Source organism: Zingiber officinale, chromosome 5A (assembly GCF_018446385.1).
Source record: "Zingiber officinale cultivar Zhangliang chromosome 5A, Zo_v1.1, whole genome shotgun sequence".
Lineage (NCBI taxonomy): Eukaryota > Viridiplantae > Streptophyta > Magnoliopsida > Zingiberales > Zingiberaceae > Zingiber > Zingiber officinale.
This window is the reverse complement of record NC_055994.1, coordinates 39,315,319-39,330,685: the sequence shown is the minus strand read 5'-3', so window position 1 is coordinate 39,330,685 and position 15,367 is coordinate 39,315,319. Positions and strand designations below refer to the sequence as shown.

The window sequence follows — 15,367 nt, the reverse complement described above, 5'->3', positions numbered from 1 at the left end:
CAACGGAGGTATGCTCTATGCTTTATTGTAGCTACAGTTCTCGTTTCCTCTTTGCTTTACTTCTTTCTGTCGGAGATCTTACTTGAGCGTCGGAGGACCATCGCTGGGGAACCCTTCCCCGGTTCGATGTTGTGCTTACAGGTTCGTGTCAGCAGGAGATCTACGCCTTCAGAGTCTTCGACCAGTCAACAAAAGCATCATATCCCAACATCCATCGACTTAGCCCTCAGACATGATCAACTCTCATTTTTAGTATATAGCTTTCTTACAGAGGCCACTAAGATAACTATTGTACCCAGAGTTTATGGCATGAAATATGATTTAAATCGAATCATAATTATGGATATTATAAATATGTACGGACATGCCTTCGGGGAAGTGTAAATCCATATTCGGATTGCATAAACACCACAACTTAAGCTCATCGAATATCACAGCAACAACTGCCCAACTAAGTTAGTCAATATTTTACAAGTTGGATTAATTTTCTTACCTTCTGACGGACATATTAACGTGTAGATATGAATTGGTGTGGCGTTAATAACAAATTGGTAACCACACAAATAAGAATGACCGATCATTGATAACCGACTGTTGACGTTTTGAACCGAACGAGCAAAGGTTGTAAATGACTTTATTCGTTCATTAATAGGTTGTCGTGTCTCAGAGTTCTGTATAAAGAGACTCCTTCCACATAAAAAACAGAATATAGTAAGCATAAACTTCATCCACCTTCCTCCCCTACAATATCCAACTCCTTGCATGCCGTGCTATATGCTTGAACTACTCTTATGTGATAGTGTTCAAGAACAAGCTCAGTTCGTCATTAACAGTCAGTGTTTGAGTTGGAACGTATGTGTGTCGAGGACCAGTGAGTCCGCTCCATATCTTCTAGAACGTTTGGTGCTTCTACCACAAAGCGATGGCCCAAGCACTAAGGAGGCTGGCTGGCTGGCTGACTGCAGTTACAGTTTCGTGGGAGAAGGCTTTGCCACGTCGCTAAACTCTCGCACCTCGCTTGCTGCTCGCCTTTATATACATACATCCACTTGGTAAAGTAACACACAGCTTGAGACGACGACGAATCAAATGTCTGATTGATATGAAGGAAACCTATGACAGACACACTGCAGGCACCAGAGTAGCCCGTCTTCTTACAATCCCCAGATCCATCAAACACTAGTTGACAAATCCATTAGCTCTTGACTCTGCCTTTAAATTCCCTCCGATCCCTCTCTCGCTTTCTGCATATTGTCTGTCTACCCTGCCTCTCTAATTTCCTTTTTCTTTCAAACTCCACATAAATCATATATACCACCAATTAATGGCCATGCATAGCTACTTCCTTCACCTCTTCCTCATCGTAGCCCTTGTCAGCGTCGTCACCACGCACGTCTCCAACCCCGTGGTACCCTCCCCCCTCCGACCGCTCCTCCACCTCCAAGGCAATTTAAGCTTCGACGACGCGCCCCTGGCCGCAAAGGACTTCGGGAATATATACCAGCTACTGCCGGCGGCAGTCCTGTACCCGGCGTCCGTCTCCGATGTTGTCTCCACCGTGCAGCACGTGTTCCAGTTAGGGCCGAGATCAAAGCTCACGGTGGCGGCCCGTGGCCACGGGCACTCTCTTCAGGGCCAGGCTCAGACTGACGGTGGAATAGTGGTGCGAATGGAGGCGCTCGGTGGGGGGACCCGGGTGGTGCATCAGCATCATGGAGGGCAGCCTTACGCGGACGCCTCCGGAGGAGAGCTGTGGATCAATGTGCTGGTGGAGTGTTTGAAGCATGGGCTGGCGCCCAAGTCGTGGACCGACTACCTCCACCTCACCGTTGGAGGAACACTGTCCAACGCCGGGATCAGTGGACAGGCTTTTCGGCACGGCCCACAGATCAGCAATGTGTACCAACTCGAGATCGTCACAGGTTCATAACCTATTTCCACCTACTCTGAAATTTAAACTCAAATTATATATATATATATATATATATATATATATATATATATATATATAAAATATATGTTGGGATGCAGGCAAAGGAGAGGTGATGAATTGCTCCGAGGAAGAGAATAGTGAGCTCTTCCATGCTGCTCGGGGAGGGCTGGGCCAGTTTGGAATCATCACAAGAGCGCAGATTGCACTGGAGCCGGCTCCAGAGATGGTACTAAACGATCTGGACTAGTGCAATTATATGGACGCTCCTGAATCATTAGTCAGTATGTAATATAATTCAGCGCGTGCATGTCTCTGGCGCAGGTGAGATGGATTAGAGTGTTGTACTCTGACTTCACTAGCTTTACGGAGGACCAGGAAATGCTGATATCGGCAAAGGAGACCTTCGATTACATAGAAGGCTTCGTGATCACCAACAGGACAGGACTTATAAACAATTGGAGATCTTCGTTCAACCCGAGGGATCCTGTCCGAGCGAGCCAATTTGATTCCGATGGCAAGATTCTCTTTTGTCTCGAGATGACTAAAAACTTCAACCAACATGAAGCTGAGAGCATGGACCAGGTATAACATTATTAGACGCATGCACACACCCAATCAATTTCTTAGCTTGCATGATATAAGAATAACATTCTCATTAATCGTTTTTGATTAATTCATTGATAATAAATTACAGCAAGTCGAGCAACATTTGTCCAAGCTGAGGTACCTACCGTCCACGCTTTTCCAATCGGAAGTCTCCTACTTGGAGTTCTTAGATAGAGTTCATGCGTCCGAAGTGAAGCTGAGGTCCAAAGGGCTGTGGGATGTCCCACACCCATGGCTCAACCTCTTCATACCAAGAGCCAGAATCAAAGACTTCGCAAGGGAAGTCTTTGGCAAAATTCTGAGAGACAGTAGCAGAGGCCCCATTCTTCTATATCCACTTAATCGATCAAAGTAAGCAATTATATATATCTTAATTATCAAGTCATCATCTACTAGTTAGCTAGCTAGCAAATCCAAACTGAATTGTATATATTTGTTCATCTTTAACGGTGGGTGCAGGTGGGATAATCGAACATCAGCAGTGATACCAGATGAGGAGATCTTCTACTTGGTGGCCTTGCTATCTTCAGCACCATCTCCTGGCAGCTTAGAGGAAGCGCTGAAACAGAATAGAAAGATCCTAGATTTCTGCAACAAGGAAGGAATCAAAATGAAGCAGTACTTGCCATACTATACAACACAGGAAGAGTGGAGAGGCCACTACGGTGACAGATGGGAGATGTTTGCCCATAGGAAAGGCATTTATGATCCCTTGTCCATCCTCGCTCCCGGACAAAGAATATTCCACAAGGGAGTGCAGTCCTCCTCCTCCTCGTAATACATCCTGAAGCTAATCATGTACAGGATTGAGAACTACTCGGTCAAGCTAAGGTAGTATATTCATCCGTGGCCGGCAAAACAAGACCTGTATAAAGCTAATTTACCAAGGCGCGCACCAACCTTGTTGAATATAACCATGTCAAAAATGATATTCTGAAAGTATCGCAATGGACTAACATTACCATTGCGTTTCTTGCTACTAATTAATGAAGTCAGATGTAAACTTCAACTTATTATTATTATTATTATTATTATTATTATTATTATTATTATTATTATTAACAACAACAAAGATTTCAAAGGATTACTTCTAATACAGTAGGTTTTTCACTTAGTGCAATCGGCTTGTCTCCCTTTCTAAATGCTTCGATTAATTCTATATTCACTAAGCCTTGAATTTTAGATAGCAGGGTCATTGATCACATCACTTTTGATTCCACACTTTTCACAAAAACACAATCAACATTGATATCCATTGCAAATTTATCACTAGATCTACAACAGAAATGATCACTTCAACTGACATTTTACCTTTCAATTCTAATATTACCTTAGATAATATTTTGTGTTCCTAGTTTTCACTTAAATATGATTTCTATGAGCAAAATTATCGGCGCCTTAAATTGTTGTATCATTTTCCCCCCACCTTTTGTCCTCTATAAGACTTGGATATGGAGAAGATGATTTTAGCTCGGGTAAAATTAAAGTCCATAGCTTATGCATCCTGTCATCAATTTTCACACCATTCCAGTCCATAGCTTATGCATCCTGTGACCGTTTCACTTTAAATTAACTTCTTCATTATTATCTTCAAATAATATGTAAAATACCGAAAATAGGCGAATATTAATAAGGGAATTTTTCAGAATTTTTGGAAATTTTTCGGAGCTCGTATGGACGAGTTTACGAGGATAAAACGGGGTCCAGAAAAACCTGTTTAGGCTACCCCATTTATGTGAGGAAATATTTATATTTACATTTCATTTTTTTTTCTTTTATTTTCTTTATTCTTTTGTTTTTCTCGTGTTTTCACCCGAGCCGAGCCTCACCGCGCCCCCTTCTTCCCCACGCGCGATCTCTGTGCCCTAACCGCCGGCCCGGTGGTTTCTTCCTCGCCAAACCTGAAATCTCTCGGCCACTTCTCCTCTCCTTTGTCTTTCTTTTCTTCCTCTCCACAGTCGAGTGACCTTGTGCCCTAGCAAGCCGCGAGCTTCCATTTTTTTTCATCTTTTTCTTTCCATCCCCGACACCTCTGCCCTAGCATCTCGCGCTGCCATCACAGCCGGCCACCGCGAGCTCTATCTCCGATCACCTCACATCAGAGCCGAGCTTTCCTCCATCTCGAGTGCCCTAGCCGGCTCCGACGCCACTGCCGACTACCGCCTTGTTCCTTGCTTGAGCAGCCGGCAATCGCAGGGATCTTCCTCACCAGTGTCGTGCCCTATTTTACTTTTCACAGTGGTTCTGTCTTCATTGTTATCTGCCCTAGCTGTGAACGAAGAGGTAAGGGAGATTGTGTTTTTGTTGTGGGATTGTAGTGGTATTCCTTCTTTGGAGTTCATCTGTTCACTAATTTTAGATGTTTGTTGTCTGGTTTGATCAGTGAATCTTTTCTTGAATTCCGACAGTGAAGTTTCAACCGGAGGTCTTGGCTGTGGAGGACCTTTAGTCCAGCAGCCCACTCTAGGTCCAGTAACAACGATCTTTGCTATTGAGCCACAACGACTGTGGTTGAGGTATAGTGTAGGAATTGGTCTCCGTTGTAGATGATTGCTAGATATGTTAGCAATAGTTGTTAATTTAGATTTGGAATAAATCTAAAGGTATAATTAGGGTTAATGAAGCTAACCCTAGATGGTTGGTGGATTTGGAAATTATTTAGTTATTTGTTTATAATTAACTTAGCTAACTGTACGATTTATTACAGGACTTTGATTCGAGACGAGCATCTCGACGTCCGAGTTGCACCGGATTGATCTTATTTCGATTGGAGGCGGGTACTTTGACTTATGTCTTTTGATATGCATAATAAAGTGTTTAACAAATAGCAATGATTGTGTTTCCCATTTATTTCGGTTGGTCACTACATGATCTGATACATATTTGCTTGTTTATTTATTATGCACTGCATGTTATTATTTACCTAATCATACATGCTCTAGAGGTAGTGACACAACCATTTTTATACATTATGTTCAGGACCTAGGGTTTATTTGATGCCCTATCTGACTTATGTACCTTCTATTTGATACATCGTCCTGTGGTACACACTTTGTATTTATTCATATGATTATTTATGTGTTGTTCATTAGATTGCCATGTTTAGTGTCATGCATCATCTTGCATGATTACATGCTGTGCGATTATCTGCTCCATTATTATCGAGCACATCGCTAGTTACATGTATCTGTACACACCACCACTCATGGGTTAGTGGTACATCTGACAGGTGTGTGACAGTTATGTTGTTAGGCTCCGCTGGTCTGGTGACTTAGCGTGGTAGCCGGCAGACGGTTCTGCTCTGTTTGGCTCCGCTGGTTTATTCATCCGCGTAGTAGCCGGCAGGCAGTTGGACTTTGTTTGGCTCCGTTGGTCCGCTCATGGGTAGTGTGACTCGAGTAGTGGCCGTGATTCCTCCCCGTCGTCGGGAGATGAGGCATTACGCTCCCCATTTATTATTTCGGGTAGGGTATGTGTGTACTCGGACAACATCCCGTCTCGGCCACCATCGTGGCGTGATGTCGAGTTCACGGTTGTCACGGCCACCCACTCGGACTCACCATTGTGTGGGAATGACTAACTGGTGTCAGGGGTGTAACGTTCGCATTACATCGATGCATTTATTGTTGTGTTTCATTGCTTGCTGCATTTATTTGGATGCATATGATTGACATGCATACAGGGTTATGACACTCTTGGTCTGACGACCCAGTTATCTTTATACCTTGGTCCTGGTTAGTACAGTTTCTCCTGTTTTTGTTTCAGTTGTATTTCTTCTTCTCGTATTCAGGAGACTGTACGCATGATTAGTGTTGTCTGTTATTTACTTTATTTTGCATATCAGTTGTACCTGCTGAGTGTTGGACTCACCCCGCCTCCATTGTTGTTATATTTTTAGGTTGAGGCTGTCCGGAGCAGTTCCAGTCACTAGTCCCCATCTGCACGTAGTGCCAGTCCTTTGCTGGTCTTTAGTTATTATTTATCCTTAGTTTCTCTATCAGACTTTGTTTTTAGTCCTGTATTGTTTTACTTATGACATTGTATGGATTCTTATCGTTTGATGGATTTTTGGTATGATTTGGATTTATTCTACTACATGCCTGTCTGGACGGCAGAAGAGGTGAGTTCATCGGATTTGAGCTTTACGAGTGTAGTTGAGTAGGGTTGATTTTGAGTCATGGTATTACTGCTTGGTTGCTTATATTTATATAAACTGCGTGGTGATGTTTTATTTACCTGTTATTATTCCAGCCGCATGTGGCTGAGGTATATGAGGATGTAGAAAAGTTTCAGATTGTCCGCTGTACAGGGAAGATGTTACTGAAATTTTCTCGGACAGGAACTCCTCCGGGGCGTGACATAATATTTCTTATGACAATAATTGTACTATTTGTCTTATGGAAAACAAACAAGACTTCTAGTTCCATTAAGCTCTCTATCAACTTGTGCTTCGTTTAATTTATTACATTGTGATATCTGGGGTCCTCACAAAGTACCCACACACTGATTCTTCCTACCATTGTAGATGACTTTACAAGATGCACATGGTTCCTTATGCAATACAAGTATGAAATCCAAAACATTTTGAAATCCTTCATTAATTTTGCTCCTACTTAATTTCAGGCCTATGTCAAAGCAGTCAGAGTAGATAATTATTTTGAATTTTTTATCTCTAAGTTTTTTTTAGATTTCATGACATTGAATATCAACGCACTTATTTTTACACTCCATAGCAAAATAAAATTGTTGAAAGGAAGCATCATCATATCTCATTATAGCACAAGTATTACTTTTTCAATCTCATTTACCTTTGCATTTATGGTGTCAGCATGTTTTAACTATTGTTTGTCTCATTAATCAATTACTATCACTATTGCTTTCAACTAAAATACTTTTTAAAATTCCATACAATTGTCCATCCTCACTTGCTCACCTGAAGATTTTTGGTTGTTTATGCTATGCAACTATTGTACACCCAATTTAGAAATTCAAATCTTGTTCCAAATGTAGTATCTTTGTTGGACATTTGACTAGACAAAGAGGATACAAACTATATGATATGAAAACTGAGAAATTTTTCATCAGTTATGATGTGAAGTTCAATGAAACCACTTTCCCCTTTTCATGCATCCATCTCAACCCCATTGATCCTGTCCGGAAGCTGAGTCGGACGGAGGCTGGTCGTGGTGACTTGGTTGTTGACGGAAAGTCGTGGGCGATTCGGCTCCCACGGGCGGCTGACGATGCTGCAGGACCCTGCACTCACTCAGACGATCTCCCCGCCTCACGTTAGAGACCAGAACCCAGGGAAAAAGTCCCCGGATCAGGCCCTCCGACGCTCAAGTCAGGTCCTTTTTTCCCAGAAAAGCAGAGAGACTGAAAATGAAAAGTTGTGGAAAAAATGACGAGAGAGCGCGTACCCGCGTACGAAGAATCTCTTCCTTTTTATGTACCCACCTTGCTTCCAGAACCTGCAACCTTGTCAGAAAACGTTAGACGCTGGGCTTTGTCGTATATCCCCGACACCTGTCGTGCTGCTATTGGTCGTGAAGGCATCTTCTTATTTAGGAACCTCCGCCTTTACACAGGGGTTTTGTCTCGTAGTGAAGGACATCTGTCAGGCTGCTATTGGTTATGAGAGCATCTTTTCGCTTAGGAACCTCCGCCCTCGCACATATCCCCGGTATGCAATGATTATCCTTGATGGACAGTTGTACTCCTCCGACTCCTGCACAGCTTAGCTCATCCTATTTATCGCGGTCTGCATCTACCTCACACCCTCGACCAGATCCCGCCTCTAAGCGTTACCTGCCAGTCGGGCTAACTCCGACCAGCTCTGCTGCTTCCAACCTGTGAGTCGTGACTTGCACTTCCGGGCCTTCGAATCGCAGGCCTGTAAATCGAGCTGCCTCTACCCAGCTCTGCCGCTCTTGAACCATGAGTACTTGCTGGCCCTTGACCGTAAGCCCGTAGATCGGGCTGTCTTTGCACAGCTCTGACGTTTCCGATCTATAGTTTGTGACTTGCACTTCCGGGCCTTCGAATCGCAGGCCTGTAAATCGGGCTGCCTCTACCAGCTCTGCCGCTCCTGACCTATGCCCGGTGTTCCGCCTGTCGTCCCCCCTTGTCTTTCAACTACTTTACCTTCTTGATCAACAGGTCTGCCTGGCCTCTGACTACCCCAAATGCTTGCCTCTGACTGCCTAGTCAGCTTGACTATTGACTGCCGAGTCACCCTGACTATTGACTGCCCAATCACCTTGACTATTGACCGCCACGTCCTCTTGACTGTTGACCACTATATGGCCTTGACCCTTCTTCCCCTTTCCTCTTGGGCCCCTCCACTGCCAACCGTATCACAATCCTCCCTCACAAGTCTAGTTGAAGGAGGACGACAGTCTGACTGACTAGACCTCAGCACATCTCTAAGATCTCAACATATCTCTGTGACCTCAGCCTATCTCTGTGTCTCTACCTCAGCATATCTCTGCGCGCTCTGCTTCCTGCCTCACGCCTCAACCTTTGTGTCGCGTCGCTTGGGATACCATGCCTACTTCATTGCTTCGACAGTCGCTTGGGGTACCGTGCCCCCTTAATTGCTTCGCCAGTCGCTTGGGGGGTACCGTGTCCACGTAATTGCTTTGACTTGGCTCCCCATCCTCTTTATAAAGAGCCTTACAGTCACTTCTTTATTCCATCCTTCTTCTGTCGCGCCTTCCCACTTTCTTTTGCTAACCCGTGTTCCACCAGCTTCTTTCCCACGCGATGCATTCTCCTTTTTCTGAGGAGGTTGATCAACCACCTTCCCAAACGCGGATAGATCAGCTCACCTTACAACTTGCCGAGAAAGAACGTGAACTGGAGCGCGTATCCAAGGATCGAGCTCGTCAGCTAGCTGCCCTGCGCTCCATGGAAACCCAGTATCGTGTCGTGAAATCTTGCGTGCATGCTGAGAAGGTGAGGAAAGAGGAATGCTAGGCTAGCTTGCAGCGCCAACTTAGCCTTCAGGAACGCTTGAAACAAGAGCATGAAACGGAGCTATCTCTTCTCCGTGCGTATCTCGACGACAAGCAAGACACGATCGCCCGGCAACAAACAATCATCAACTCCTTACACGCGCAGCTGGCTCAAGCCTTGAACGCCCCAGAGGCTCCTGAGTCCCCAGACATTTCTTCACACGGCAGTGCTCCTTCTCCATGACCAATCCTTTCCCCGAGTTAAAACTAGTTCGGGCCATAGTTGTCTCAGTGGCTCCTTCGCCGTAAAACGTTTCCTCCTGTAGCCTTAGCTGTATCGCCTGCTTATTGAACTGTGCTGCTGTACTTGTATATCTGTCCTTTTCCGACGTAGTCTTTCCTGCTCAAATTTCATCTAGCAAGCATTTTTAGAAACTGGCCCGTATGTAAGAGCCAAGAGTCGCATCATGATTCCTTTTCATGTATGAATTTTGGATAATAAAACCAACATATTGCTTGAGAATTAAAACTGTAATGAACGTGCAAAACCTGATTTCGCAGTTTAATATTGATGCTTTAGAGGTAGGGTAGATGGCCTCCCGCATTCTGTGCCTTGCATATTTGCTGCATATTTGCAATTTGCATAAAGGAGCTGAAATAAAGCCAGATGTGGATAACCTGATTATTTGAAAATGCTCCGCTCAGTATAAGGCATATCCCGCTGAAAGGTAGTTAGGCGTGGGCGCCGAGTTCACTTATGATTTTCGCAGGGGAGTTGATTTTTGATTCCCGCATGGGGCCGACCTGAAAGGTTATTGGGCGTGAGAACAGAGCTCACTTATAACTCGCACTGGGGCGAGAGTCTGGGACTACCGACCTAAAAGGTCGTTGGGCGTGAGCACAGAGCTCACTTATAATTCTCGCATGGGAGCCGACCTGAAAGGTCGTTGGGCGTGAGAACAGGGCTCACTTATAACTCGCACTGGGGCGAGAGTTTGGGACTACCGACCTAAAAGGTCGTTGGGCGTGAGCACAGGGCTCACTTATAATTCTCGTATGGGAGCCGACCTGAAATGTCGTTGGGCGTGAGAACAGAGCTCACTTATAACTCGTACTGGGGCGAGAGTCTGGGACTACCGACCTAAAAGGTCGTTGGGCGTGAGCACAGGACTCACTTATAATTCTCGCATGGGAGCCGACCTGAAAGGTCGTTGGGCGTGAGAACAGGGCTCACTTATAACTCGCACTGGGGCGAGAGTTTGGGACTACCGACCTAAAAGGTCGTTGGGCGTGAGAACAGGGCTCACTTATAACTCGCACTGGGGCGAGAGTTTGGGACTACCGACCTAAAAGGTCGTTGGGTGTGAGCACAGGGCTCACTTATAATTCTCGCATGGGAGCCGACCTGAAAGGTCGTTGGGCGTGAGAACAGGCTCACTTATAACTCGTCTTGGGGCGAGAGTCTGGGACTACCGACCTAAAGGTCGTTGGGCGTGCACAGGACTCACTTATAATTCTCGCATGGGAGCCGACATGAAGGTCGTTGGGCGTGAGCAGAGCTCACTTATAACTTCACTGGGGGCGAGTCTGGGACTACCGACCTAAAGGTCGTTGGGCGTGAGCACGCTCACTTATAATTTTCGCATGGGAGCCGACCTGAAGGTCGTTGGGCGTGAGCAGGGCTCACTTATAACTCTGGGGCGAGAGTTTGGGACTACCGACCTAAAGGTCGTTGGGCGTGAGCACGGGCTCACTTATAATTCTCGCATGGGAGCCGGCACGAAAGGTCGTTGGGCGTGAGCAGAGCTCACTTATAACTTCCACTGGGGCGAGAGTGGGACTCCCGACCTAAAGGTCGTTGGGCGTGAGCACAGGGCTCACTTATAATTCTCGCATGGGAGCCGACCTGAAAGGTCGTTGGGCGTGAGAACAGAGCTCACTTATAACTCGCACTGGGGCGAGAGTCTGGGACTACCGATCTAAAAGGTCGTTGGGCGTGAGCACAAGGCTCACTTATAATTCTCGCATGGGAGCCGACCTGAAAAGTCGTTGGGCGTGAGAACAGGGCTCACTTATTACTCGCACTGGGGCGAGAGTCTGGGACTACCGACCTAAAAGGTCGTTGGGCGTGAGCACAGGGCTCACTTATAATTCTCGCATGGGAGCCGACCTGAAAGGTCGTTGGGCGTGAGAACAGAGCTCACTTATAACTCGCACTGGGGCGAGAGTCTGGGACTACCGACCTAAAAGGTCGTTGGGCGTGAGCACAGGGCTCACTTATAATTCTCGCATGGGAGCCGACCTGAAAGGTCGTTGGGCGTGAGAACAGAGCTCACTTATAACTCGCACTGGGGCGAGAGTCTGGGACTACCAACCTAAAAGGTCGTTGGGCGTGAGCACAGGGCTCACTTATAATTCTCGCATGAGAGCCGACCTGAAAGGTCGTTGGGCGTGAGAACAGAGATCACTTATAACTCGCACTGGGGCGAGAGTCTGAGGTACTCCGGTCCGAGACCGGTGGCGATGGCGCTGGTCTGAGACCAGTAACGATACTCCGGTCCGAGACCGGTGGCGATGGCGCTGGTCTGAGACCAATAATGATACTTCAAACGGCGGAGGCATAGACGCATTGCTCTTCTCCGCCTTTATCCGTCTCACCTATACCAACCTCATTGTTGTGGTTGATCTGGTCGTTATTGCTAGCTTTGGGCTTACTCATTCGCGTCGCGTTTCTCCCTACAATTGCATTATGCATGGCATAGAATTAAGAATAGAGAAGGGAGCGTAAAAACCTTACTCAACCCTTGGGCCACAGTGCCCTCGCAGCTTATGATGACCTCGCGGTTCTCGCGATGCGCTTGGTTAGCTGACCGGATCAGGGGCTGTCTACGCAGAGCTACTTGCCCGGATGGTCCGAGCAAGCAACACTCCCACAGGCCCGCTTGATAGATCTGACATTCGCTTCAGTTGACCTGCCTTGCCTAATTCGCGACCCTTTTGAATTGCCTGGCTTCTGTAGCTTTATGGAACTTCCCGCCTAGCCTCGGGCCTTTCAAGGAGAAATGCATCTTTCGTAGACCACGACCCTTCATGATTGCCTTGCCATGTCAATCCTTAATGCGCTTCTTATCGAGGTGACACCTGTCCGATGCCTTTACTGCTCACGCCTCCTGACGCCAGCTTCTGACCCCTTTTTGCATCCTTCGGCGCTTACTTCCTATCAGACGGCGCTGGGGTGTGTTACCCAAAAAGATACTGGGCTCGACTCTCGATGTGTCCTAGGAATAAAGGGACTTTATAAACCCTAAAAGCAGTCCGCCGTCTTCACTTTGACGCTTCGCTATCCTCTTCCTCTTGTTCGTGACCGTCTCTGGTAGTGTAGCTTCTCGTCCTCCTGCTTGCGCCCGAAGCTTCTCGCCTTCCTGTTTGCACCTGACCTGTGACCCCTCTTGTCTTCAACCTCCTCACTTGCTTACTCCTCGTAGTCATGGATGGTAAGAAACTCTTCTGGTATTCACGCTATATCTCTGATTTAGACCATCACGACCTGTCTTCACTGCAATCCAACTTGGGACTAGGCGCCGCATATGAGTTCCGACTTCCCTCGCCCGACGAACATCCCTCTTCTCTTCTCGAAGGGTTTATCACTATCTTTAGGGATCAAATCTTAGGCGGTCTTCGCTTTTCTTTACATCCTTTTTTCTCCGAGTTGAGTCAGTATTGTGGTATTGGTATCTCTCAGTTCGCTCCTAATGTATTCCGGGCCGTCTGCGGAACCATCATCTTGTGCCGCATTTATCACATTCCCTTGACCACTCAATTATTCCATCATTTCTATTCCTTCCGGCGAGCCGAGGCGGGGGTATTCAACGTTCAGGCCAAGCCGGGCCATAAGTTTTTTGATGACCTACCTTCTTCCAATAAAGGCTAGAGATCTCGCTTTTTCTTCCTTAAGACCCCCGTCCCCATAGCCGGGCCTTCCCAATGGCGTCCCATCCTTACTTCAGACTTCCCTTCGCACGCTCATGAGCCTGCCTGCTCTGCAGCTGTGGCCAAGCTGAGCGGTGTTGTTGTTCACTTGTCTGTATTGATGCTAGAAGGCATTCTGTACGCTTTTGGTCTTAGTCCTGTCTCCACAGAAATCGGAGCTCCTTTTGGTAAGTTGTTACTTTTTATATGCCGCTCTTCGCTAACTGAGGTGTTTTTTCCTCTTATTCTTGTAGTGGCTGTCATCCTCCGCTCTTTTGCTAGTCAGGAGACACCCTCGGTGGCCGTTCTGCAAGCTCTGAATGAGGAGCTAACACAAGGCCTATCTTCCGACCCCACTGCTTCCGCCGGTCCACAGCCTTCGGGACCCCGAACCTCTGAGACGGTAGCTGCCTCGGCGCTTATTGAGCCACCTGCCCCCAGCCCTGCAGACTCAGCCCTACCCTGCATCTCTGATCAACCCGCGTCTGAGCCCTCGCCAGCAGGACAAGTGCCCTCGCTCCCTCCTACTATGAAGCTGCGCCTTACGCGCAAGGGCAAGAGAGCGGCCCCGGTCACCGCAACTTCTCCTCCACCTCCTCGCCGTCAACGGGTATTGAGTATCTCCTCCCCCTTTAGGTCCTCGGATACGAGCTCGACCCAGGAGACAAGCTTGGCCCGGGAGAAGGTCTCTGATCTGGAAATGGCAAACCCGTCATTGGACCTGACAGCTCCGGTACCAATCCAGAGTGTATTACCTGCCCCGCCTTCGTCCTCTGGCGATCAGCCCCTGGACTCGCTGATTCCCCCAGCCTCTCCTCTTCTTGCGCCTATGAGCTCAGCCATGCCGACTCTGAACCTGCCTTCTGCAGACTTAGCTTTCGAGGCTTCCTGGAGACTTCCTTCAGAGATCGACCCGGCTTACCCGCCCGCTGCCGACCTATCTTCTATCTTCGGTAGGGTCGACTTCTATGGGGACTTGGCCACCACCTGGCAATCAGCCAACCGCCAATTCTAGGAGAGCAGTTCCCCTTTGGAGGGGTTTGATCAAATTTCTCGTTCCTTGGTAGCGGTAAGCTCTTCTTCTTCCTCTTCTGGGAATTCATATGCTTCTATAACCCCCTTTCCCTTCCTATGGCCACCTGCAGACCTGTTCCGCGAGTCTGAGTGCCGTTCAGCGAGCGGCCGAGCTTCAGCGAGAGAACGCGGTGCTCAAGGCACGTCTTCAGGAACTAGAGCCCCCTGTAGCTTCCTCAGCTCCTCCTGAGCCTTCTTTTGGAAGCTTGGATGCTTATCTGCGTGCCGTCGGGGAATCTGCGGCCTCTGCTCGTGCCATTTCCCATGCCGCCTTCGATAAACTTCAGAAGTTGGAGGTGACTTTAAAGACAAGTGAGTCTTCCTTGGCTTCTGAAGCGGATCGTCATCAAGCGGCAGTTTCTGAGCTGAAAGACAAAGAGGCAGAGCTGCTCTCCCGATCGGCGGATGTGAGTTTGCTACGGCAAAGTCGGGAGCTCCTGCAAATGGGGTTGGCCGATGCCCAGGCCCTGGCTAGTGTTGCCGCTAGCCGGGAGGCAACCATGCAGACTCAGTGGGAAGCTTGCCAAGCCACTCTCCAATCCTTGCGAGCGGAGTTATCGAAGGCCCAGGAAGCAGTGTCTCAGGGCCAGAGTGATTTATCCGTGGCCCGCGCTGAGGTTGCCGAGAACAAGAATAGCTTGGAAGCGTACCGAGCTGGCGAATCAGAGCGGCTGAAGGCGTACAGACTGGCCTATGTCCGCTCTACCTTCTTCCTCCAAAAACTGGGACGCTGGATGGTCTTGTTGCTGTGTCATGGGGCCGCTGGTGGGGTCAGACAGGCCTTCGAGCAGGGTTTTCTACGCTCGGCACCTCCTGCCACCTTTTTGGA

General features: G+C 47.6%; 2 protein-coding genes across 2 annotated transcripts; both read left to right on the top strand.

Annotated features, from left to right (window-relative positions):
- Positions 1-1,066: 1,066 nt before the first annotated feature.
- On the top strand, positions 1,067-3,532 carry LOC121980446 (cytokinin dehydrogenase 9-like). Its single transcript, XM_042532478.1, has 5 exons — positions 1,067-1,922; positions 2,032-2,159; positions 2,255-2,515; positions 2,628-2,890; positions 2,999-3,532. Exons 1-5 carry the CDS (start codon positions 1,325-1,327, stop codon positions 3,315-3,317), a joined length of 1,569 nt encoding a protein of 522 aa, XP_042388412.1. The 5' UTR covers positions 1,067-1,324; the 3' UTR covers positions 3,318-3,532.
- A 458-nt stretch (positions 3,533-3,990) lies between these two features.
- On the top strand, positions 3,991-5,307 carry LOC121979535. The gene is made up of 4 exons (XM_042531524.1): positions 3,991-4,014; positions 4,519-4,822; positions 4,923-5,055; positions 5,247-5,307. Exons 1-4 carry the CDS (start codon positions 3,991-3,993, stop codon positions 5,293-5,295), a joined length of 510 nt encoding a protein of 169 aa, XP_042387458.1. The 3' UTR covers positions 5,296-5,307.
- The last annotated feature ends 10,060 nt before the right edge of the window (positions 5,308-15,367 follow it).

Coding starts and splice junctions, on each gene's coding strand:
- LOC121979535 (XM_042531524.1), top strand. CDS start 3,991: ATGGAGAAGATGATTTTAGCTCGG. Junction 4,015..4,518: donor AGAAGATGATTTTAGCTCGG/GTAAAATTAAAG, acceptor CTTGTGCCCTAG/CAAGCCGCGAGCTTCCATTT. Junction 5,056..5,246: donor CCACAACGACTGTGGTTGAG/GTATAGTGTAGG, acceptor GATTTATTACAG/GACTTTGATTCGAGACGAGC.
- LOC121980446 (XM_042532478.1), top strand. CDS start 1,325: ATGGCCATGCATAGCTACTTCCTTCACCTCTTCCTCATCGTAGCCCTT. Junction 2,516..2,627: donor AAGCTGAGAGCATGGACCAG/GTATAACATTAT, acceptor AATAAATTACAG/CAAGTCGAGCAACATTTGTC. Junction 2,891..2,998: donor TATCCACTTAATCGATCAAA/GTAAGCAATTAT, acceptor CGGTGGGTGCAG/GTGGGATAATCGAACATCAG.